Source organism: Esox lucius, chromosome 17 (genome assembly GCF_011004845.1).
Source record: "Esox lucius isolate fEsoLuc1 chromosome 17, fEsoLuc1.pri, whole genome shotgun sequence".
NCBI classification, from domain to species: domain Eukaryota; kingdom Metazoa; phylum Chordata; class Actinopteri; order Esociformes; family Esocidae; genus Esox; species Esox lucius.
Window position 1 is genome coordinate 26,803,943 of NC_047585.1, and position 25,039 is coordinate 26,828,981.

The 25,039-nt window shown below is 40.0% G+C and overlaps 1 protein-coding gene and 2 long non-coding RNA genes across 9 annotated transcripts; 2 read left to right on the plus strand and 1 right to left on the minus strand.

The window, feature by feature from the left end:
- Positions 1–973: 973 nt before the first annotated feature.
- On the plus strand, positions 974–8,692 carry LOC117592898. 2 transcript variants are annotated; one of them, XR_004574631.1, is made up of 3 exons: positions 974–1,157; positions 8,458–8,511; positions 8,602–8,692. It is a non-coding gene; the product is annotated as an uncharacterized LOC117592898 (long non-coding RNA). The 2 variants fall into 2 exon arrangements; XR_004574630.1 differs by having other exon boundaries at positions 8,587–8,674.
- LOC105017131 lies at positions 8,339–13,103 on the minus strand. Its single transcript, XR_828504.5, has 5 exons — positions 12,950–13,103; positions 12,192–12,252; positions 11,918–11,986; positions 11,145–11,298; positions 8,339–10,857 (listed from the first exon to the last, which is right to left on the minus strand). It is a non-coding gene; the product is annotated as an uncharacterized LOC105017131 (long non-coding RNA).
- Positions 12,853–24,947, plus strand: LOC105017133 (nuclear transcription factor Y subunit alpha). 6 transcript variants are annotated; one of them, XM_020055615.2, is made up of 11 exons: positions 13,132–13,230; positions 15,456–15,580; positions 17,470–17,544; positions 18,834–18,980; positions 19,081–19,212; positions 21,270–21,378; positions 21,501–21,643; positions 21,738–21,914; positions 22,016–22,123; positions 22,672–22,700; positions 23,212–23,256. In XM_020055615.2, the coding sequence occupies exons 2-10, from the start codon at positions 15,500–15,502 to the stop codon at positions 22,681–22,683; spliced, it is 984 nt and encodes a 327-aa protein (XP_019911174.1). In that variant the 5' UTR covers positions 13,132–13,230; positions 15,456–15,499; the 3' UTR covers positions 22,684–22,700; positions 23,212–23,256. The 6 variants fall into 6 exon arrangements, with proteins under 6 accessions (XP_019911171.1, XP_019911172.1, XP_019911174.1 ...); XM_020055613.2 differs by lacking the exon at positions 22,672–22,700 and having other exon boundaries at positions 13,131–13,230; positions 23,212–24,947; XM_020055614.2 differs by lacking the exon at positions 23,212–23,256 and having other exon boundaries at positions 22,672–23,015.
- Positions 24,948–25,039: the final 92 nt, after the last annotated feature.

A 25,039-nucleotide genomic window follows, 5' to 3' on the forward strand; every position in this document is an offset into this window, starting at 1 on the left:
CAAATCTATAACCCCTCCCCACATACACGCATACAACCCTCAACTGGACAAATCTATAACCCCTCCCCACATACACGCATACAACCCTCAACTGGACAAATCTATAACCCCTCCCCACATACACGCATACAACCCTCAACTGGACAAATCTATAACCCCTCCCCACATACACGCATACAACCCTCAACTGGACAAATCTATAACCCCTCCCCACATACACGCATACAACCCTCAACTGGACAAATCTATAACCGCTCCCCACATACACGCATACAACCCTCAACTGGACAAATCTATAACCCCTCCCCACATACACGCATACAACCCTCAACTGGACAAATCTATAACCGCTCCCCACATACACGCATACAACACTCAACTGGACAAATCTTGGACAAATATTTTTTGGTATATTTCTTAGTAATTAATTAATGCTCAGTCTACTATTTTGACCAATTTGACCTAATTAGTTGTGTGATATTCCACCAGGTTTAGTTTCTTAGCATTACACAACATATCCAGTCTTTTGGTGCCACTGTTCCAGCTTTTTTTAACCTGCTTGCTGGCATCAAATTCAAAGTGAGCATGTATTTTCCAAGAAACAATAAAATATCTCAGTTTCTACATTTGATATGTTGTTTGATATCTTTGTACTATTTTCTATTGAATATAGGTTTTAAATTATTTGCATATTATTGCATTCTGCTGTTCTTTACATTTGAACATTCACAACGTTTTTGGAAACAGAGTTGTACATTGATGGCCATAAATCTCCAACGGATAAATGTTATCAGGCGCTAGGAATCTTGGTAATGTTCTGCCATGCTTGCCTTTTTTTTTTTTCTTTCTTGAATTGCTGTCCTACAGCTTTTAGGTGTTGAGAAAATGTTGTTACAGTGAAACGACTTCAATAGCCACAATATTGTTGACAACCAAAGTCCCCATTTTTACAGTCAATCGCAGTCAACCCATTTCCTGCACTCTTAATTTCCTCCTTTCTGTTATACGTTGTATGCTAAAATGGCGTAAAGGCCTCTAACCTCCTCTATGGTGATTTTTCATTCTGGGCCATTTTGTCTACTTTTTGTGAGTGCGGTAGCTGCGTCCCCGGAGAAAAAAAAGTGTGTCCACCGGGGAGGGGAGTCAATAGAAAAAAGGTATGTCTAAACTAAGGATTCTACTGGCACTGTTATTGGTTTAACCTTTCGATCGTACTCAACAAGTTCCAAGCGTGTATCCAGAGGCGTTTCTAGGCATAGGCAACCTACGCCACATGCACAAAAATATAATAAATAATATAAAATAAATAATATATATTTATTTATATGGGGGAAATCAATCCATATGTAGTTTGTAGTTTTATAAAAATAAAACTCAGGCAGTGGGCAAAGGGTGGAAGTGGAACCCTAAAGGCCAGTTCAGGTCATCATTCGGGCTGGTTTTAGAATTTGGTGGAGAAATTTGCAGCAGTGAACTGGTTAGTTGCAGAGTGTTTGAAGCCCCTGGGGACCTAGTGAAGTGCACTAGTGGTTTTGGAACGTTGGGGATTCTTTCGCAAGTTGCATCAAATCGCGCTGCAAATCATTGATCTGAACTGGCCGTCAGATGTATCTTTGTTATTCTGAACATTTGAACTTTAGAATGTATTATTTTGCAATCAAATACAACAGATGCTCTCAAGATATTGTATGAAGATATCATTGATAGTTTTGTAGCAAGGAAATCGAGGCGTGTCCAGTTTTAAGACAGAAACTGCCCTTCATGCTGCATTCATCTTGCCATACATTTTCACAAGATTCCCCTTGCCTTTAGAGCTTACACCCCCCCCCCCCCTAAAACATCAGTGAGCCACCACCATGCTTCACAGTGGGGATGGTATTCTGTTCACTATAGGCCTTGTTGACCCCTCTCCAAGCATAGCGCTTATGATTGTGACCATAAAGCTCTATTTCCGTCTCATCACTCCAAATTACTGTGTGCCAGAAGCTGAGGTGTCAAGGTGTTGTTGGGCATATTGTAACTGGGCTTTTTTGCGGCAATGGCGCAGTAAAGGCTTCTTTTTGGCAACTCGACCATGCAGCTCATTTTTGTTCAAGTATCGTTGTATTGTTCTCCCTGAAACAACCACACCGCCCTTTTCCTGTATTTCCCCTGAGGTTAACTTTGGACTGTTCTATGTATCCATACAATTCTTCTGGTAGTTTTGGCTGAAATCTTTCTTGGTCTACCTAACCTTAGCTGGGTATCAAGAAATCCTTGAATTTTCCACTTCTTAATAAGTGATCTCAGTTGCCACTGTGCTGATACCTCCTCCCTCCCCTGTGTTGTCCATGTCCTTGTCCATCTGGTCATGCTTCTGACCTAGTCTACATTTAAATAGACTCTGGATCCAGCCCACATGCATTTATTAATTATTCCAATTGGACTCTTAATGACTCACCCGGCACAGCCAGAAGAGGACAGGTCACCCCTCTGAGCCTGGGTCCTCTCTAGGTTTCTTCCTAAATTTCGTCCTTAGGGAGTTTTTCCTAGCCACTGAAATTCAACACTACTGTTGTTTGCTCCTTGGGGTTTAAGGCTGGGTGTTTCTGTAAAAGCACTTCGTGACAACTGCAGTTGTAAAAGGGCTTTATAAATACATTTGATTGATTGATTGAACAGTACTGACTGGTATTTGCAAGGCTTTTGATATATTTTTATATCCTTTTCCATGTTTATAAAGTTTAATTATCTTGTTACACAAGTCCTTTGACAGTTCTTTTCTGCTCCCAATGGCTCAGTATCTAGCCTGCTCCGTGCATCCACATGAGAGCTAATAAACTCAATGACTATTTATACACAGACTGTAATACACAGACTGTAATTGCAATTTGAAAAGCCACAGGTGTGGGAAATTCACCTTTGTCATTCTCACCTGTGTGTGTCACCTTGTGTCTGTAACAAGGCCAAACATTCAAGGGTATATAAACTTTTGATCAGGGCCATTTGGGTGATTTCTGTTATCATTATGATTAAAAAAAAAAGCAAAACAACCATGTGATAATTAATGGCTGCATAAGATCACTATACTTAAATAAAAGACATGATCAGTCATATTTTCTAAATCAATGCTAAAATTTCACAATTTCTGCCAGGGTGTGTAAACTTATGAGCACATATATACAGTGGGGAGAACAAGTATTTGATACTGCCGATTTTGCAGGTTTTCCCACTCCCAAAGCATGTAGAAGTCTGTAATTTTTATCATAGGTACTCTTCAACTGTGAGTGACGGAATCTAAAACAAAAATCCAGAAAATCACATTGTATGATTTAAGTAATTCATTTGCATTTTATTGCATGACATAAGTATTTGATACACCAGAAAAGCAGAACTTTATATTTGGTACAGAAACCTTTGTTTGCAGTTACAGAGATCATACGTTTCCTTTAGTTCTTGACCAGGCTTGCACACACTGCAGCAGGGATTTTGGCCCACTCCTCCATACAGACCTTCTCCAGCTCCTTCAGGTTTCAGGGCTATCGCTGGGCAATACAGACTTTCAGCTCCCTACAAAGATTTTCTATTGGGTTCAGGTCTGGAGACTGGCTAGGCCATTTCAGGACCTTGAGATGCTGCTCCTTGGTTGCCCAGGCTGTGTGTTTCGGGTCGTTGTTATGCTGGAAGACCCAGCCATGACCCATCTTCAATGCTCTTACTGAGGGAAGGAGGTTGTTGGCCAAGATCTCGTGATACATGGCCCCATCCATCCTCCCCTCAATACGGTGCAGTCGTCTTGTCCCCTTTGCAGAAAAACATCCCCAAAAAATGATGTTTCCACCTCCATGCTTCACGGTTGGAATGGTGTTCTTGGGGTTGTACTCATCCTTCTTCTTCCTCCAAACACAAGTGGAGTTTAGACCAAAAAGCTCAATTTTTGTCTCATCAGACCACATGACCTTCTCCTATTACTCCTCTGGATCATCCAGATGGTCATTAGCAAACTTTAGATGGGCCTGGACATGTGCTGGCTTGAGCAGGGGGACCTTGGGTGTGCTGCAGGATTTTAATCCATGACAGTGTAGTGTGTTACTAATGGTTTTCTTTGAGACTGTGGTCCCAGCTCTCTTCAGGTCATTGACAGGTCCTGCCGTGTAGTTCTGGGCTGATCCCTTACCTTCCTCATGATCATTGATGCCCCACGAGGTGAGATCTTGCATGGAGCCCCAGACCGAGGGAGATTGACCGTCATCTTGAACTTCTTCCATTTTCCAATAATTGCACCAACAGTCGTTGCCTTCTCTCCAAGCTGCTTGCCTATTGTCCTGTAGCCCATCCCAGCCTTGTGCAGGTCTACAATTTTATCCCCAATGTCCTTACACAGCTCTCTGTTCTTGGCCATTGTGGAGATGTTGGAGTCTGTTTGATTGAGTGTGTGGACAGGTGTCTTTTATACAGGTAACGAGTTCAAACAGGTGCAGTTAATACAGGTAATGAGTGGAGAACAGGAGGGCTTCCTAAAGAGAAACTAACATGTCTGTGAGAGCCGGAATTCATACTGGTTGGTAGGTGATCAAATACTTATGTCATGCAATAAAATGCAAATTAATCATGCAATGTGATTTTCTGGATTTTTGTTTTAGATTCCGTCTCTTGCAGTTGAAGTGTAAAATTACAGACCTCTACATGCTTTGTAAGTAGGAAAACCTGCAAAATCGTCAGTTTATCAAATACTTGTTCTTCCCACTGTATATATATACATACTGTATCTCACAAAAGAGAGCACACCCCTTACATTTTAATAAATATTTGATTTTATCATTTCATGTGACAACACTGAAGAAATTAGTGTAGTGAGTGTACAGCTTGTATAACAGTGTACATTTGCTGTCACCTCAAAATAACACAACACACAGCCATTAATGTCTAAACTGCTGGTAACAAAAGTGAGTACACCCCTAAATATACCTATATATATATATATACAGGTGCTGGTCATATAATTAGAATATCATCAAAAAGTTGATTTATGTCAGTAATTCCATTCAAAAAGTGAAACTTGTATATTATATTCATTAATTAAACACAGACTGATATATTTCAAATGTTTATTACTTTTAATTGTGATGATCATTACTGACAACTAATGAAAATCCTAAATTCAGTATCTCAGAAAATTTGAATATTACTTAAGAACAATACAAAAAAAGTGTTTTTAGAAATGTTGGCCAACTGAAAAGTATGAACATGAAAAGTATGAGCATGTACAGCACTCAATACTTAGTTGGGGCTCCTTTTGCCTGAATTACTGCAGCAATGCGGCGTGGCATGGAGTCGATCAGTCTGTGGCACTGCTCAGGTGTTATGAGAGCCCAGGTTGCTCTGATAGTGGCCTTCAGCTCTTTTGCATTGTTGGGTCTGGCGTATCGCATCTTCCTCTTCACAATACCAAATTAGAATTTCTATAGGGTTAAGGTCAGGCGAGTTTGCTGGCCAATTAAGAACAGGGATACCATGGTCCTTAAACCAGTTACTGGTAGCTTTGGCACTGTGTGCAGGTGCCAAGTCTTGTTGGAAAATGAAATCTGCATCTCCTTAAAGTTGGTCAGCAGCAGGAAGCATGAAGTGCTCTAAAACTTCCTGGTAGACAGCTGCGTTCACCTTGGACCTCAGAAAACACAGTGGACCAACACCAGCAGATGACATGGCACCCCAAACCATCACTGACTGTGGAAACTTTACACTGGACTTCAAGCAACGTGGATTCTGTGCCTCTCCTCTCTTCCTCCAGACTCTGGGACCTTGATTTCCAAAGGAAATGCAAAATGTACTTTCATCAGAGAACATAACTTTGGACCACTCAGCAGCAGTCCAGTCCTTTTAGTCTTTAGCCCAGGCGAAACGCTTCTGACAGTCTAGCTTGTTCAAGAGTGGCTTGACACAAGGAATGCGACAGCTGAAAGTCTTGCATACGTCTGTGCGTGGTGGTTCTTGAAGTACTGACTCCAGCTGCAGTCCACTCTTTGTGAATCTCCACCACATTTTTGAATGGGTTTTGTTTCACAATCCTCTCCAATGTGCGGTTATCCCTATTGCTTGTACCACATCTTTTCATCCCTTCGCCTCTCTATTAATGTGCTAGGGCTCAGACCTCTGTGAACAGCCACCCTCTTTAGCTATGACCTTTTGTTTCTTGCCCTCCTTGTGCAAGGTGTCAGTGGTCGTCTTTCGGACAGCTGTCAAGTCAGCAGTCTTCCCCATGATTACAGAACTAGACTGAGAGACCATTTCCAGGTGTTTTGAGTTAATTAGCTGATTAGAATGTGGCACCAGGTGTCTTGAACCTTTTCACAATATTCAAATTTTCTGAGATACTGAATTTGGGGTTTTCATTAGTTGTCAGTTATGATCATCACTATTATAAGAAATAAACACTTGAAATATATCAGTCGTTGTGGAATGGATGTATACATTATACAAGTTTCACTTTTTGAATGGAATTACTGAAATATATCAACTTCTTGATGATATTCTAATTATATGACCAGCACCTGTATATATATATATATACACACACACAGTATATTCAAAAAAGCTGTATAAAAGCAGTTTTAGGATGTTTTCATGTTTATGATCATTTTTATTGTCTCCCGCATTCCCTCTGATAGGAAATCATTTTCTTGAGTCAGTCTGCCCCGTATCCCTTTAATTATGTACTTTTAATCTAGTAGTAAGATTTTTAGGTTGGGGTGCGTCATAATAGCTTGTATACATCCATGGTAAACTGCAGTATATAGACAATTGTTTTTTAGCACAAATAGTCAATATTTATTTGTGTAATTTTGCTAACCTTTACAGATTTATCTGTCTCTTATCTTAATGTTTGCATGTGTGTTATTATGCTGTTGCATCTAGTTAGGTGACTAAACCTGGTTAGACCTTTGTGACCTCTGAGTTGTTTATGGTAATTTTCACTAGTTACTATCAGTATCACTATTTATCCTGTCAGTGGCAAAATCCTATATCTAGACCATTACATAATGTCTGTGGCATTCTTTGTGTCAGCACCTAAACTACATGTACTAAACTACATTGAAACATTTTGTAAAATAAAAAGCCGCAAAATATAAATTGCACATTGTTAAACCACACACTCTCCCCCTTATAACTAAATGGGGCAGCATAGGAGTACTACAAAATATAGCATACTTTTACTTTTTTTAACAACTGAATCTTGATCTTGAGAGACTGTGACCACACATAGATTTTCTTTATTCAACAACACTAACGTGAGTGTTTCAGACTATCAACACCAATATACAGAGCAGAGCAAATAGGATAAAATAAGGTAGGTAAATATATTACTGTAAATTATACACACAACATAAAACTAGGTAGGTACACTTCAACTATGAGAGACTAAATGAGAGAAAGAAATCCAGAAAATCACACTGTAGGATTTATTATGAATTTATTGGTAAATTATGGTGGAAAATAAGTATTTGTTCAATAACAAAAGTTCCTCTCAATACTTTGTTATATACCCTTTGTTGGCAATGACAGAGGTCCAACGTTTTCTGTAAGTCTTCACAAGGTTTTCACACACTGTTGGTGATATTTTGGCCCATTCCACCATGCAGATCTCCTCTAGAGCAGTGATGTTTTGGGGCTGTCGTTGGGCAACACAGACTTTCAACTGCCTCCAAAGATTTTCTATGGGGTTGAGATCTGGTGACTGGCTAGGCCACTCTAGGACCTGGAAATGCTTCTTACGAAGCCACTCCTTCGTTGCCCGGGCGGTGTGTTTGGGATCATTGTCATGCTGAAAGACACAGACACGTTTCATCTTCAACGTTTCATTTTTGCTCACCGTTCTTGTGGTCATTTTGACCCCACGGGGTGAGATCTTGCGTGGAGCCCCGGATCGAGGGAGATTATCAGTGGTCTTGTATGTTTTTCATTTTCTTATAATTGCTCCCACAGTAGATTTCTTCACACCAAGCTACTTACCCATTGCAGATTCAGTCTTCCCAGCCTGGTGCAGGTCTACAATTTTGACAGCTCTTTGGTCTTTGCCATAGTGGAGTTTGGAGTGTGACTGTTTGAGGTTGTGGACAGGTGTCTTTCATACTGATAAGTTCAAATAGGTGCCATTAATACAGGTAACGAGTGGAGGACAGAGGAGCCTCTTAAATAAGAAGTTACAGGTCTGTGAGAGCCAGAAATCTTGCTTGTTTGTAGGTGACCAAATACTTATTTTACTGAGGAATTTACCAATGAATTCATTAAAAATCCTACAATGAGATTTTCTGGATTTTTTAATTGAAGTGTACCTATGATGAAAATTACAGGCCTCTCATCTTTTTAAGTGGGAGAACTTGCACAATTGGTGGCTGACTAAATACTTTTTTGCCCCACTGTAAATACAATAATTTCACAGACAGTGCTTTCTTACCCTCTTATTTCATGAACCCACAGGTGATATCTGCTACCCCTCCTAGATGTCAACACCAGATAGCGTTTAAACAACAGGTAAGTGAAAACTTACCTGCACAACTGAAGTTAGTATTTTTTTGTCAAATTCCCTTGATTTCTAATTTAGAACAGGTTTGGCTTTTGAAGGACAGTGAAGGCCCAGTCAAAACAAGACTACAACCATTTTAAAGCTGTAAATTCACGTGGACTAACACTGCAGCTTGCCACCAAAGAAGACTCCTCCATCAAGTTATGATAAGAAATACATACTGCAGAAAATGTACCAACAATAAATAAACACCATGTACAATAAGTGCTTTTGCTTTTTATGTCAGAAATAATTATCTTTGGAAAATAAAATAAAGCCCACACAATTCTCAAATACATGCATTGGTACATTCCTGCACTTAATACATCTGCACCCCGATGTAGATCTCTCAGATCTTAGAGGGAACCCCCCGCTTGCCTTCTCCGACCCCCCGACACCAGAAAGAGGCAAGGTGCCGGGATGCCTAAATCTTCTCTTTCAAACCCATTGAATCATCTGCCCTCTGTCGTTGTGGCTTTGACTCTAAATCAAAGTATTACATTATCTACAGTGTGTCCCTGGAAGTGAGTATATAGCACCATGATTCTATCCATTTTACCATTGTGATGTAAATGCTGTATAAGTCTATCACCTTGGGCATTTTTGGTTAAATCGATGTATATCTTCAGACACAGATTGCACCTAATCTCATAAACCACGTTGGCTGTTTCCAACCCCATATGTTACCATATTGGAGACCCCAACCCAGAAAAGGTCTTTTTGAGATACCTTTGAGATACCAAAAGGTATTGGTCATTGCACAATGGTTTTTTCTACTGTGTGAGGCTAGAGTGAACAAGCATGTCTTTAGGGTTTTTATTTCTCCTGTATGCTGATATCACTAATGTCCATTAGCCTGCTGAACTAGTTGGAAGTGGGACTGAAGTTTGGAGCTAAGTGCCACCAAGCTCTTGAAGCATTGGTAAGGTTGTACATTTACGAAATGCTGTTCCCTCCCAAAACTACATACGGGGCAAAAGTTTTACCCATGGCTGTTCCATGTATCTGAAGGTAATGCCTATAATAAAATTCCAAATAATTCCTGGTCAAACTCAGCTCCAGTAAATCCAAAATAGCCCTGTCTGGACGTTTAAAGAATCTACTGAAAGGTATTCAATTGCGTGTAGGCCCAATGTTGGAATACAGTGAATTGATGTCCACAGTCTACTGGTATTTTCAAACCATTCAGTTTATTCACAACGTCCTGTGTCTTTCACAATGCTGCCGCATTTCTGGGAGAGAGGATTCATGTAAAAATCTATGTATTCTGCAAACTGATACGACTCAGGGCCAGTCACTCACAATAGGGCAGTCGCATGGAACCTGGACAGGAACAGTCCACTGCTGTGCAGCTTGGTGAATTTTAGGAAGCAGATAATATTATCTGGGTCTTATCGGGACCCAACAGGTAAGACATTTGTTTAGCCCTAATAAAGTTTTTTTTCATACAACTCCACCACTATATCACAAATCTCCTATCACCACAATTGGTTTAACTATGTCAACCAGCCAGTCACTTCTCTTTCTCCCTATATTAAGGTGCCTGAGAGGCTCCTGGCATGTGGCTAGCGCCGGCTCGAATTTGGCAGGTTTGTTTTTAGGATGTTAAGAAGGGACTCAGCTTGGGATTCACTCAAGTAAGAATTATCTTTTGTAGCATAACCCATCATCACTTTATGTCGACCCGTTTCAACCGTAGCCATTACCGGAGCCCACTCTGCCACTGCCTGTTGCCCCTTCTGTTCTGGGTCTGGAAGGGATGCAACTCATACCTGTGTCTCAGAATGAATGGAGTGATGTAGCATGGCGTACGGTTTCTCATTACTAAGCTGTCCATTTGCCTCAACCAGATATTGGACCTTATCCATAATAACAATTTGTGACCCCTTATCAGCTGGTTTTATTGCGATACTCTGTTACGAAGGTTCCTGACAGTATTTAACTGTTATTGAGTAAGGTTAAAATGATTCGCTGATTTGGGCCTAAACATCACAAAACAGCATATGGTAGGTATGCAAGTCCCTGCGGTCCATCTACTTTGTAGTAGGAATGAAGGTGAGTCCTTGCTCCAAAACCTCAATTTCCATTTCTGTAAGCCTATAGGATAGGGAGCTTGGCAATCTGCCTAAGCATACCAGGGGGGCACGAAATATCACTGTAGTAGCGTGGGTAAACCCCATGCTTCCCATTTACAGTACAACCCCTGCAGTCCTTTTACAGCTCTCTGTAGTACAAACATACTGTATTTGGACTGAAAAGCCCACCCGTGCCTCTCTTTTAAACAACTCCGAAAAATCGGGTCCAGTCCACTTCACCTGTTAAAAAAATTAATAAAAGAGAGAAAACAATATGAATTATGGGTTAAAAGGTCCCATTATCTCAACAGCTGGTAGCTTCATCAAAATCCTACACAAGATTTGAAATAAAGTGATTAAATCTGTTAGACAATGGCACAAAGGTACCTCTGACCCACAATACTGGGACCTCAAGCACTGTAAATTTAAGAAATATTGGCTAAACAATTTGCCCCTATTTAAAATTCCTATTCACATACCAGACAAGCATGTCATCCTATTATTGTAGGCATAGCTTAAGTGATTACCATCCAGCCATGTAAAATGGGCCCTGTCCATGAAGTTCTGCTCCCTTATGATGTCTCTGAGGAGACAGCAGCTGAGGGAGAGACTCAGGAAGGCTCTATCGCCCTCAGCCAGGACCACCTCCAAGCAGATGTCCTCAAGGACAATTTGTGGCATCTAGAAGGTAAAGAAAACATTTGACGAATTAGCATACAACGCGTTATGTGGATCCTGTCTCTATTATACGTTTTATCTTCTTGTAAATGTCACTAAGATCCAGACTGTTTAACTGTAAATGGACAGCAGTCTGGTGCCTAAAAGAATATCATCAGACAAACAGTGTCAGTGCTGCAGATTTGCTTCATACTATCACACATTTGCATTCGTGACGTGCAGGTAAGGACGGTGGTGGTGGGGGTTGTAGGTGGTTGACAGTAATAGATGCCAGCTGGGCTCAGTCTCCTCAACAGTCAGCAGAGGAGTATGTATTTAAACATGCTATGTAAAAGCACCCTGCAGGCAAATGTTTCTTTCTGTATTGAGTGTTGGTGTGTCATTGGCTGGAGCTTCATTTCTGCATTATCATGGAGGGATCGTTTCATAGAAAACAGTACAAAGAAGAATGTGCAATTTTAAAACAGTAGTCACTTACATACACTGAAATAGAGTGCATGGTCAAAGTACTTAGCTAATCAGAAAGTGAAATCACAAATAACAGTTTATATACAGTATTTATATAAAGTAGTGTGTGATGTGACAGCTGTACGTGCAGTGGTGTGTATGTAACCAGATATACCAGAAGCCGAAGATTTCCTTCGGTCCTCCTCTTGACATAGCAGTGTTATTCCAGGAGGTCCGCAGCAGTCTAGAACACACGAATCAATGTTGTAATGATCAGATGAGGCCCCTCTGATCGGAGATATTGTACAGAAACTGACCATGAGAATGAATACTCTGCAATCAATCCAATGTGACTTACCAGGAAGTCCCCATTTAACGAGATATGACAGTAGTTTAGACAATTAGATCATCCAATATTTTTTCTTGATCTCATTTGATTTGACACTTACCTCCAAATCATGGTCAGTTTTTTCATCCCATGCTCCTGGGACAACCTGCTGCGCAAGGCCTCTGATGAACAGTTAGGAAGCAAAAGCGATTTTAAATCAATGTCACCTGTTTTGGTGCAAATTAAAGTGACAACAGGAGCACTGGAGAAGCAACAGCAAGACAACCCCCAAAAAGGGAAGAGTTTTGCAAGTGGTGGCCACAGACAATTGCTCTCTCCTTATCCTTTCTGATTGATTCTTCTTCATTACACACATTTTCCAGTCTTTTGTTGCCACTATCCTAGCTTTTTTGAAACGTGTTGCTGGCATCAAATTCAACGTGGGGACATATTTTTCAAGAAACATGTTTGCAGTGAGTTTGTGCATTGTACTAGTGGTGTTACCGTTATGCTGAAATCTTTTATGAATAGCCCCGAATCTCAAATTGAACAAAAAAACCCAATAATAAATAAATTGCCCCTAATCTACTCATCTATCATTCCGATCGTGCATTATAACATTGTAGACGTGTAGGCTGCTAGCGTGTACATCGATATTTTCCACATGTACATTCAAAACCCTGTACTTTCTGTCCCGGGCAGGGCTGGGGGGTGGGCTATGCCCCGAATGTATTGTGATCCTAGCGACGCCTCTGCTGAAAAGTGCTGTTTGGAAAAGCAGGACAACCACATGCTTGTAAACAACAATCGGCTTTATAGCTTGACATGGTAACATTAACACTACTAGCTTGCCTGACATGACAGCTGAGGAAGACTTACCTTCTTAATTGAAAAGGTAGGTCAAGTGAAAGGACTTTTGTCGCGTTTTCACTTTGTTGCAGCGCACAAATGAACAATAATGGTGACATCTTTTTAGTCAACTTTTAGCAGGTCACGTAGAGAACTCGTAACAATTAGCTCCATACAGCAACCGGATGTAAAGGTACACCCCTTACAGCTATCCGGATGTGACGATTTTTGCATGAGATAAAGGCCCATTGGATTTGGTGTAGGCATATCGGTATTGGAGCCAATCAGGGGAACCCGGTTTCGGACAAACGGTAAGAGGTTGTACGAAGGAGAAGGAATATTATCCGGTTACAAGGGATCTAGTTGTCATAGATCAACTACATAACTAACGCAATAATAAAAAATAGCCAACTAGGTTTATTAACTAAAGTAGTAAACACATCTGATATAACTGAGCGAGCTAACGTTGCTAGCTGGTTAACTTAGCTACTCTAGCTAGTTATAAAACGTACACCACACCACTCCCATGTCTGGTTATTGTTGGCTAAAAAGTTAGCTGGCTACTGCACAATTGTGTGTGTACATGTCTGTACTTGCCAAGCGCCTGAACTTTTTATTTTACGATCTCGAGTGGAGTCAACAGTTTGTTGTGTTAGCGGATTTAATAATCAGACACGGGGTCAAAAACAATACTTTTACAAAGGAGTTAATTCTAGGAGTCGTTGGAATTTATTTTTCTCTAAAAAACATCAGGGGTCGCAAACGTTTGAAAGGGCTGTATTTTCAAGATACAGACTCTCTAAAAAATGTTTCAATCAAATTGTCCTGTTTTCCATATATAATTAAAGGTGCAATTGCCAAGCTCGTTCCCTCGCATATATATCACCCTCAATCAAAATGACGTTCAGGTATGCAGAATGTTCTTTAGGGAGTCTGATGCACTGTTCTCTGTTTTAAAAGGCTGGAATTGTCTGCCACTTTTTGTCTTGTAAACCAATGATTGAACGGAGGTCACCTTAAAATTACAGGAGTCCACTCATTGGACAGTGCATTTAAAACCTTTGGCCTTATTTCAAGTCCAATGTGCTGAATTAGAGAGCTTGTGTCACTGTCTAAATGCCTATGGACTGCACTGTGTATAGAAGTGGATAAGGTGTATAGGTGATCATCACCAAGTTGCATCACACCAACCAGGCACTGCACAAGGAAAGACAGTCCCTAGGTACTCAAGCAAGCAGGAGACTTGTTAGAAAAGGCATAGTGAGGCCAATAATCACTTTGAAGGAACTACATAGTTCAGTGGCTGGGAGGAGAGGAATGGTGTACCAATCAACCAAATGAAGAGTTCTGACCTATATAGAAGGGTGTCACCTTCCGTTAAGTATGGTGGCAGCAGCATCATACTGTGGGGATGATTCCCTTCAGCTGGAACTGGGCATTTTGTTAAATTTAAAGGAAAAATGTATGGTGCAAAATACAGTGAAATACTGCAAGAGAACCTGGCTTAAGTCTGCAAAAAGCTGAAACATGGGAGGAAATCGAAGTTGCAACAGGACAATGGACCCAAGTACAAGGCCAAAGCAACGTTGGAGGGGATCATGAACAAAAAGGTGGCACATTCAAAGTCCTGAATTCAGTCCCACTGGGAATCTGGTACACTGGAAAATTGTAATTCAGAATCATTGTCCGATCAACCTGGAGCAAATCTACCAAGAAGAATGAGCTAAATGAACCGGACACGGTGTGCATGCTGGTTCATACTCAAAGGGATATTTAGAAACATGTTATTACTGTTTTGAAGTGTTTTTTGAGTTTGTTTCCACTGGCAATGCAACTTTGGTGGCGCTCACACCCAGTTTCAATTCATGAATTTGGACGGTGTTTATAATGCTCATTCTTGGCTGGGACAGAGGTGAATAATGGCTTGGCTATCCCTTTAACCAAAAGAGCTATTGCTGTTATTGCAGGAAAATATGTCTAGACCCTATAATAATGGGTGGGTGTTGAATACCTATGCAAGTAGCATACAGCATTTCAGTTTTACATTTTCTTACAAATATTTCATAACACAAAACTAAATCTCACCGAACAATAATTGCTTCAAACTTAAGTGGTTTGATTTAAGATTTAAGTCATTTAGCAGATGCTCTTATCGAGAGAAACTTAGAGTAGTGAGTTTATACATATCCTAAACCTTTTTTGGGTTGTTTCTGTTTTAATCACCCTGTATTAAGGGAATGAGTGTTCTCCAGTAGGTTACTTTTGATATCTGAAACACGTTACAATCAGCTTTGAATCAAGACACATTAAAAACAATTAGGCTTGTTTTATCTATACAATTTATTTGCCCAATACGTTCAGCTTACCTGGCAAAATGAATGTGAAATTAAAATACAAACTAATTGTTGTTCCACTCTTAATTTTCTCAAACATTACTCATGTCCTAATCTTAGCAGACACTGAGTATTTGTTTATCTTACTTGTACCTGTATCCCAATCCAGAGTAGTCCTGAACATAAAATTGTGTCTTTCACAGCTGTCTCAGTAGACTGAATTGAGGCCTATTTGAAATCAGTGACCATGGAGCAGTACACAACTGCCACCACATCTACTGGTGAACAGATAATGGTGCAGACCACTGGGGGGCAGATCCAACAACAGGTAATGACTTGTTTGTACCTGTAATGCCAATGTGTTAGTATGTCAGTCATTCTTAAATTAAGGGGGGTCCCCTTGCCTTCACGGCTCCATGTACAAACCTTTTGAAATTACAATACATAAGATTTTCTGTTTTAATGTTATTTAATAGGATAACAAGTCGTCTGTTTGCTGCAAGAAATTGATATCTATGCAATGTAGAAAACTACTACTAACAAATTCTTTGGTCCCACTGGTAATGTGTAGAGCTGTAGTGAGAAGTTGTGGAGATTTGCAGGTGTTTTTGTTTGAAATGCTAGGCTGAAAACGTAACGTATTGATTGTTGTTATTACGCATTATTGAGCTCCATGCATCCTGTTTTCATTGGTCATCCTTGAGATGTTTCTACAACTTGATTAGAGTCCACCTCTGTTAAATTCAGTTGATTGGACAGGATTTGGAAAGGCAAACTATTGTCTATACAAGGTCTTGACTGTGTGGAGATGGGGGAATCTTCCAGAAGGACAACCATCTCTGCAGGACTCCACCAATCAGGCCTTGATGGTAGAATGGCCTGACGGAAGCCACTCCTCAGTGAAAGGAACAAGACAGCTGCTTGGAGTTGGTACTGTGTAGCCAAGAAAAATGAAGATAAATCTTCACTAAAAATAAAACAATAAATCACTTCATTTACCAATAGGCTACATTCTGTGCTGAGTTTGATGAATTGATAAGGGATTTTTAGTTCAGCTATGAAGCTTAACAGCAGAAATACTTTGCAAATAGCTAATAGCATATTTATGTCCCAAATAGGGGAGTGAAACGCTTCTACTAATTGGGACCTCTGAATGATCACCTGGCATAAATTATTTATGTTTACCAAACCTCCTAAACTATTTATTTTACAGCAGATATTTATTTAGAATTAGTAAACAATTTTTTGTGTGGCAATGTCCAGTGATAAGCAAACGATGGATGAGAAGGGCTTATCTGAAGCCTCTATGTTGCCCCCATGATGGATGAACTACTTGCAGAGCAGAACTGTCTGCTGGCCACACCATAGCCCTTTTGTCTGTCTTAAACACTGCATTGTGTTTTCAATTGACATTACTTCTGGTTTGTTGGCTACAGATTGTGTTCTATATTGATCAGGGAAGCAGCAACTTCTTATTTCGGGCATGTAATTAAGTCAAGTGCTATATCCTACCCTTCAGAAACACTATGTAACCAACTATCAACTGATATACTGTTCTGCATGTTTTACATCTTGACTTGACTACTGGCTAATGATGGGTTTGACCTTTTGGGTGGGTCATTTTGGTTGGATCTGGATATCCAGTAGAATCAATAGAAATTTGAGCTAGCTTATGCCCATGTGGATACAAATCCCTTCTTAAAATAAGCAGTTTCTTGGACGTAACAAGCATATACTGTATTTTGGTAGAGACATCATAAAAAAATTTTTTTTATATATATATTTGATATGTTTTTCAATTCAAATGGAATTGTGCTTAAAGGGTACATTGGTGGAATAGGAACGCTTGCCATATACATATAGTCTCATGTACCGAATCTTTTCACTTTCATTTTAGCCTAGGGAAATTGGCTGTTGCCTGGGAATGGGAAGATGTATCTAGCGCAAAATTAATAAATAAAACCACTTAAAAAGCTTTGACTCTTTTCAAATGCCACCATAACTCAAGAATTACAACATGGTGAGTATTTATTCCATATCTTGAAATTGGAAGTGTACTAATGAATAGTAGACTAATGGGGAGAATAGTTTTTAAAGAAAAATATATATGGCTAAGAATATTAATGTGATGTATTCGGGCGAGGTGGTAGAATGAATGTTGAAGTGTCCCAGACCTTTTCCAAACAAAGTTGTCAGTAACACCTGTCTCTGGCCCAGGGCACAGTGACTGCAGTGCAGTTGCAGGCTGAGGCCCAGCTAACTGCCTCAGGCCAACAGGTTCCAACTCTTCAGGTATTGGATGGACCTTTAGAACCCCTACCTTGTCCCAGCCCCAGCTTGTCTCCTTGCATGTCCACTCATCATAGCCCTTTTCTCCTGGACATTACTGCTTTACTGTTGTGTATGGATGCATGAAGACATCTGACACTTGAGCCGGATCATTGTTTCATCATACTAGTCAGGCTGCCGAACTCCTTGCATGTCACCGTATTTTCTGTGGTTTCTTGCTGTCGGCAACGTCTTCAGTCTGAGATCATATTGAGTAACTCTCACCTATTGTGGTGTAGCTGTCCAGTCATTCATCCTATTGGTGTAGTATAGTGCTTACTGACAGTCTAAACACCCCTTGCACAATCTTTACATTTTGTTCACTTTACACTAAATTGAAAACCATTACATTTGATTAAGTTTTTTCCCTTCAGATCTACACAACCTACTACATATGTATTAATATCTAAAGTGTGTTCAAAAATGTTTTGTGCTTTATTGGATAGAAAAAACCAGTAAGCTGGATTCAAAGCCCTGCTGCAGTGGTCACTGGACCTAGTTGTGGTGCAGTGGTCACTGGATCATTATAGACAACCTATTCCAAATTGTGAATGGGAGAAATGTTTGTATTGTTTTTCCTGAAATGTCTTGTTTGCATTTCTTCATACCCTACAGTTAATACTTGTTTTCTGAGTCATCAAATGTTAAATACAATTCTGCCAACTTACTGCTCGTAGGCCAAAAACATCAATTTATTTTGTCCAAATTGCTCTAGTTAATTTATTTTCAATTGGAATCTTTAATGGATATCAATATTCCTACTTTGTCCCAAATGTTTGGTTAATCTAATTTGAGACTCTTTATTAATAGACCATTTAGTAAAACGCAACACCTTGGAAAGCCATTTTTGTTTTTAAAACCATATTGTAACCTACAACTATATTCTGAGCCCGTGAAATTTACTTTGCTAGGTTTACGATCAAGCAGACTCTTAAATAACCATTATGTATTCCTATAGTCAACTTACTCAGCATCTTGTGGATATCAAACATCAAAGAATGGGTGCACTGGCTATTCCCAAATTGTGTTTCTGTTTTGTAATTCCTGTTCTTCGGAGCTACGGTGTTGTTTTCTGTGGGCGCTGCATGGAAGCTCAGCTGTTGAATGGTCATTGTGTATGTTTGCAGTTCAACTGGAGATGTCTTCATTTAACCCATACCCTATTTTATTCTAGTCCCTGTGTCTTTCACACCCTTACAGCCTCCTTTTTCTCCTTACTCTCGTCCACTCATTTCTTTCTCTTACCCTTCCAGGTGCAGGGACAGCCTCTGATGGTGCAAGTGAGCGGTGGTCAGCTCATCACCTCGACGGGCCAGCCCATTATGGTCATGGGGGGGCAGGGAGCACAGGGCCAGACCATCATGCAGGTGCCAATGTCTGGTGCACAGGGGCTCCAACATGTGAGTGAACTGTATTGTAACTGTACACCCAAACTTAGATGTTACTAAACTTAAAATATTATGAAGTAGACAAGCTTATGAAGACTTCCCTCTGCTGTAGATCCAGCTGGTGCAGCCTGGACAGATCCAGCTCCAGGGGGCTCAGACTCTACAGGTCCAGGGCCAACAAGGCCAGACCCAGCAGTTCATCATCCAGCAACCCCAAACAGCTGTTACGGCAGGACAGAACCAGGTACAGTGCCCTCCACTGATATTGGCACCCTTGGTAAATATGTTATTTAATAGGATAACAGCTTGTGAAGAAAATATTTTGCTGTTTATCCTCTTGGTCTTTCATTCAAAATATCCACATAAATCTAAACTTTAAATGAGGTGAAATTATTGAAAAATATAAATGTGAAATATTTCTCTTCAAAACGTGTGAAACAATTATTGGTTTGAGTAGCCAAAGACTCTCCAAGGATCACAGCTGGAGAATTACTGACGTTAGTTGGGTCCTGGAGTCAGAAAGTCTCCAAAATTACATTCGATGCCCAACATAACCACATGTTGTTTGGGGGGGTTGCCATAAAAAAGCCTTTGCTGTCATTAAACAAGCAGCTCAAGCGCCTACTGTTTGCCAAACATTACTGGAACTTCTCCCTACCTTCAGGCAATACAACCCTACCCAGGCTCTAAATTCAGCCACCTCTGGGCTCTTGGCCATCCCACCACTTTCAGGGCAGTTCCCAATACATACAGTCAAAACTCTTCTTTGTTCTTGCACCTCAATGGTGGAAACAGATTCTCTTGGAGTCTATGATTGTAGATTCTCTACCGATCTTCAAAGAAACAGCTGAAAACTCGCCTATTCATAGAGAACATTAAGTAGTTCCACTCACACCAACTCTCTCTTGTATTTTGTTAGCTTTTTATGTTTATTATTTGTATGTTTTTCCTGCACTGATCTTTGCTGATAACTCATTCATTGATTAGAATCCACTTACTAGTAAACTGTGTCGTTGTTTCACCAGCTCTTTTAAAATGTATACACTTACAGGAGGTCACTCAGGATAAGATGGTCTGCCAACTTAAATTTAAATGTTTATCATTAGCCTCTGATGACATATAACAGTTCAGCATACGACACACTGTGTTGTGTGCACAATTATTAGGCTAGTGAGTTTTCTGATCTGATATTTCTATGCAAATTTTCCAACTCCAAACCATATAAACTTGAATGCTTATTGGATTGAATCATTTTCAGGTGATATGTATTTGTGTAATGAGGGAGAGTGTTGTGAAAGTGAATTACACCTTATATCAAGGTGTGCATAATTATTAGGCAGCTTCATGACCTCAGGTAAAATGGGCCAAAAAAGAGATTTAACCGACACTGAAAAGTCATAAATTGTAAAATGCCTTTCCGACAGATGCAACACTCATGAAATAGCGAAACTTTTGATGCGTGGATAACAAAAGATGCAAATTAACTGTAACTTGAGAGTAATTAAACGTGAAGCTACCAGGAACCCATTATCCTCCAGCGTTGGGTAGAAGATGCACTGAAACTGAACTCCCACACCTACTGCCAGTTTCTGTAGGATACTTTCTTCAAGCAGTAGTCCTCCGCATTCAAGAAGGCCATGATCTTTATGCAGGACAATGCTCCATCACATGCATCCAAGTACTCCACTGTTGGCTAGCAAGCAACGGCCGGAATAATGACCTGGCTCCCTTCCTCACCTGACCTAAATCCTATTGAGAATTTGTGGACCCTTTTCAAACAAAGACAATACACCTCTTTGAACAGCATTTGGGAGGCTGTGGTTGCTTCTTCAGGGAAAGTTGATTGTGAACAGATCAAGAAACTGACAGACTCCATGGATGGAAGTGGCTATATTGGTCACTGAATATTTTTTGAAAAGACACATTTTAATTAATTGTCATTTAGTGTTACTTATTTGTTACACTTTCTTTAAAAATGTAGAATAAACAAGTGAGTTGGGAGAAATTATTTTTGTAATGTAGTTGCCTAATAATTCTGCACACCAGTTGTTGCCTAATAATTGTGCACACTTCTATTCCCCTGAGAAAGATCAAAACAAACTTTGCCTTTGTTTAACATTCAGGTTTGAGGTTCAATTATTTTTTGGATTGACATAAAGCATTGTGATTGTTCAACAATAAAATAAATCTTGAGAAATATAATTTGCCTAATAATTGTGCACACAGTGTATTGACGGCCATAGAGAACCACCACATTGTGTAGCATGTAACTGGTAATGATTATTGACGTTTGTTTCTCAGGGCCAGCAACAGATCACATTGCAGCCAGGGCAGCAGGTGGCTCAGACTGCAGATGGCCAGACCATTGTGTACCAGCCAGTCAATGCTGATGGCTCCCTTCTGCAACAAGGTAACAATTGAGCTACACTCTCTGGTGTCATCAAGGATTATCTAAAACCAACTGACCTAATACAATTATTCAAAATTGACACTTGTGTAATATATATATTTGTATTTATTTATTTTTCCTAGGTGTGATCACCATTCCTGCCTCTAGTCTGGCCGGTGCTCAGATTGTACAAGCAGGTAACAACACCAACACAACCAACAGTGGTCAGGGCACAGTCACCGTCACACTGCCGGGGAACATGGTCAATGCAGGCGGCATGGTCATGGTAAGGCCTCTCGTGGGATACAGACCTTTTACTATCCATATGTGTAAACTATGCAGGCGTTTCAGAGGTGTGTGTGCGTGCGTGCGTGTGTTAGATGGTTCCAGGTGGCGGTGCCACTGTTCCCACCATGCAGCGTATCCCCTTGCCTGGAGCGGAGATGCTGGAGGAAGAGCCTCTGTACGTCAACGCTAAGCAGTACCATCGCATTCTGAAGAGACGCCAGGCCCGTGCCAAGCTGGAGGCCGAAGGGAAGATTCCCAAGGAGAGGAGGGTAAGTGTGTGTGGAGGATTGTTTTTGAGAGCACAGCTGGTGCTGGGTATGTGAATATAGTATTTATGTGTGAATGTGTTTTGCTTTTACTTGTTGAACAGAAATACCTACACGAGTCTCGTCACAAACATGCCATGGCCAGGAAGAGGGGAGATGGCGGTCGCTTCTTCTCGCCGAAAGAAAAGGAGGAGATGGCTCTGGCCATGCAGGTGAGGGGGGCTCAGGGCGCCCTCAAGCAAGAGGACGTGTTTGACGGTTTCGAATTTAAGTCTCATTGGCCACCAACTTCTGTTGCCTCACTCAGTTAACCAACAAGTAACAGTCAATCATTAATACTGCAGTATTAAAATGGTAATCCTTGTCATGCTTGCCATCTCTTTTTATTACATCAGCTACCTCATTTTTATATTATTTTTGTAATTTTAGACGATTGCTTTTTAGACTGTGGTGTTTTTAGATACTGGCATTTTGTCTTTAATACTTAAGAGTTTTTTTTTTTTTTCATGTATTGTATTCATTAGATTGTTTACAACCTTCTGACAAACCATGCAGTCAGGGAAAGCTTGTTTATTCACATTGTGCTGTACACAAAATCGGTATACTGTTTGGGCAGGGTCATTTAAAAGAATGTTTTTGTTTAAGGTCATATTGTAATCATTTAAAAAAAAAAATCTTGTCACAATTCCTTGCTGTGTTGTCTTTTTGAGCTTGTTACATGTTGTCTAAACCTTTCATAATACCTGTGTTTATAATACAGCGGCAAGGCTAGTGTGAGTGCTGTAAAAGGTACTGTATGAATTCATACCAAAGAAATACATGCATTTTCTTAACCTTTCACATACGTTTCATCCTTGTGAATCTCTGGACAGGCTGATTTGTCCTTAGAAATGTAAATACGCATGCAGCAATCCTCTGAGGAAAATACATTTGCTGTGTACTTGCAGCTGTTTTGTGAAGGAAGTAACATTTATTGTTAGACATTCTGTATATAGTTTTGGGATTTTTGTTTCAGTTTTCTATACATTTGAATGATTGCTGCCCTTTTCTTCGCCATTGTCTAGCATCCACATTTGTGACATTAAAAAAAAGTTTCTTAATGTTGGTATTGTTTTTTATTGAATGAAGCTTTCAGTTAACTAAAATCATGGTTTTCACTAAATAAAAAAACCCTAAACTACAAAGGCCTCCTCAGACGGTAGCTTGCTGCCCCTCTCTGCTTTCCAGCTTAGATCATACGAAGTAAGGCTCGTGTTGCTACTGTGTGGTCATTAAGGTCCTCTCCCTTCACCTTCTCTAGGTCCAGGTGGATCAACCACAGGCTGGAGAGGAGGCGGCCGGGCAGGTCATCCGTGTGTCGTAACCTTCAGAAACCCTGTAAGGCGTGTGCTCATGTGTTTGTCTTTGTGAGAATTGTTTCACGGGGGGGAGGATTCCGGACAGATGTCCACAAATCAATGCTTTCCAACCAGTGCCAAGCTGCCCAAGGTCCTTGCCCAGAACATTGGAAGAGCGCAGGACAGATGGTGACATGGCCAGCATACAGAGATAGTATGGGCTTCGATTTCAAATTGTAACCATGGGAACACAGGAAAAATTGGGCCCTTCTGGAATTGTACAATCAAGATCCCGAAAAAAATCACAAAGTGCTTTCAAAAGCATCCCATGTTTTATGTTTCTCTTTCATGTCTAGTTATGCCACGCGATAACAATTGTAGTAGGCCACAAGCCTGAAGTGGTTGTTATGGTAACCCTCCTTCCAGCCTGATGCTCTTCAGAAATGCCGTTGTAGTTTTTATTCTTAGGACAGATTGTATCCTCTAGTTTGTATTGATGCAATTGTAACCACTGTAATTTATTTTGAAGCCACCTCCCTTGCGATATTTCTATTTGGTTTTTAAATCATCACTGTCTACTAAACCCCTGTGTGCATATTTAATGATATATGTTAATTTGTATAATTTCCCCGTGACTCGTCTTTTTCAAATGCTAGGAAATGTTAGGGAATTAATCTAAACTCAGTGACATGTTTATTGGGTACTGCCAACTAGTATTGGGTGGGACCCATTTACCTCGAGAGCAGTCTTTCTTATCCAGTACAACACCAGTGCATTTAAACAATCTATGAGATCTAATAATCTCATATATGCCATTTCCTTTTTGTTTTAGCATAAATTGACTCAAAGAACATGAATGACAAATTGGGGTGGAATCGAAAGGATCTTTTAATCATTCGTTTTGAAAATAACAAAAGAGTTGTTCCACTGTTCAGACCAGCAAAAATGGAAACCGTTTCTGAGAAACGTTGTGCCCCACCAATAAAATCGGACAAGGGGATGGTGTAATTGCCCACCACCGATGAAATCGAAAGGGGCACAGTGTGATTGGTTCAGTCTAAAAAAAGGTCCATTAATACGTGTTTGCATAGTTGTGTGTGTATATAGAAAATTCACTGGCCAAAGCAAGCTGTTGTGTAGGTAAGTGGTCAGAGCAGCTGCATACTTTGTGTATTTATAAAAATGTCTCCTCATTTAGAACAATTGTAAATGACTGTAAATCCCAAAGAACCTGGATTGAGAGAAAATTGTTACTTGGCTACTATGGAGAATTATTAATATTGAATGGTGTAATGTTTTTTTAAATTATGCTCTTAAATTCAGTTCTGTAATCTAGCACATTGTGATAAAACACGGGTAAATTATGTCTTCCTGTTGAGAGACAGCATTTTCATAATTATATTGATTTACACAAGCAAAGGCATTAATCCATTAACAGGTGTGCTTGTATGTTTGTATATGGAAAATGTGCATGTTACCAAGTTGCTGCATGGTGCAGTGATCAGCAGAATTATCTTTTTATCCAAAGCTTGACAGTTGTTGACAGATCCTAGCTTAGTGACAGCCCACCCATTTGAGTAATAGGGGCAGAGCCTAACTTCATTAAATTGTTTTTTATTATTATGGATTATGTTTCAAATTCTGATAAGTGTGGCAAAACGAAGTGTGTGTAAAAAAATAATAAAGAGATTGAAAACAATCTTTTCAGTTACCTAAATGGTCTTACAGAAGGTTTGGGTGTTGGGCAGAATGTTCAGCGCTAGGATTTTACATTAATTGATTTCTTTGCAG

Excerpts from the sequence above, each read along its gene's own strand:
- LOC105017133 (XM_020055612.3), top strand. The coding sequence starts at position 15,500 with ATGGAGCAGTACACAACTGCCACCACATCTACTGGTGAACAGATAATG. Across the intron at positions 17,545-18,833 it reads AACAGGTTCCAACTCTTCAG|GTGCAGGGACAGCCTCTGAT; the intron begins GTATTGGATGGA and ends TTACCCTTCCAG. Across the intron at positions 21,379-21,500 it reads TGGCTCCCTTCTGCAACAAG|GTGTGATCACCATTCCTGCC; the intron begins GTAACAATTGAG and ends TATTTTTCCTAG.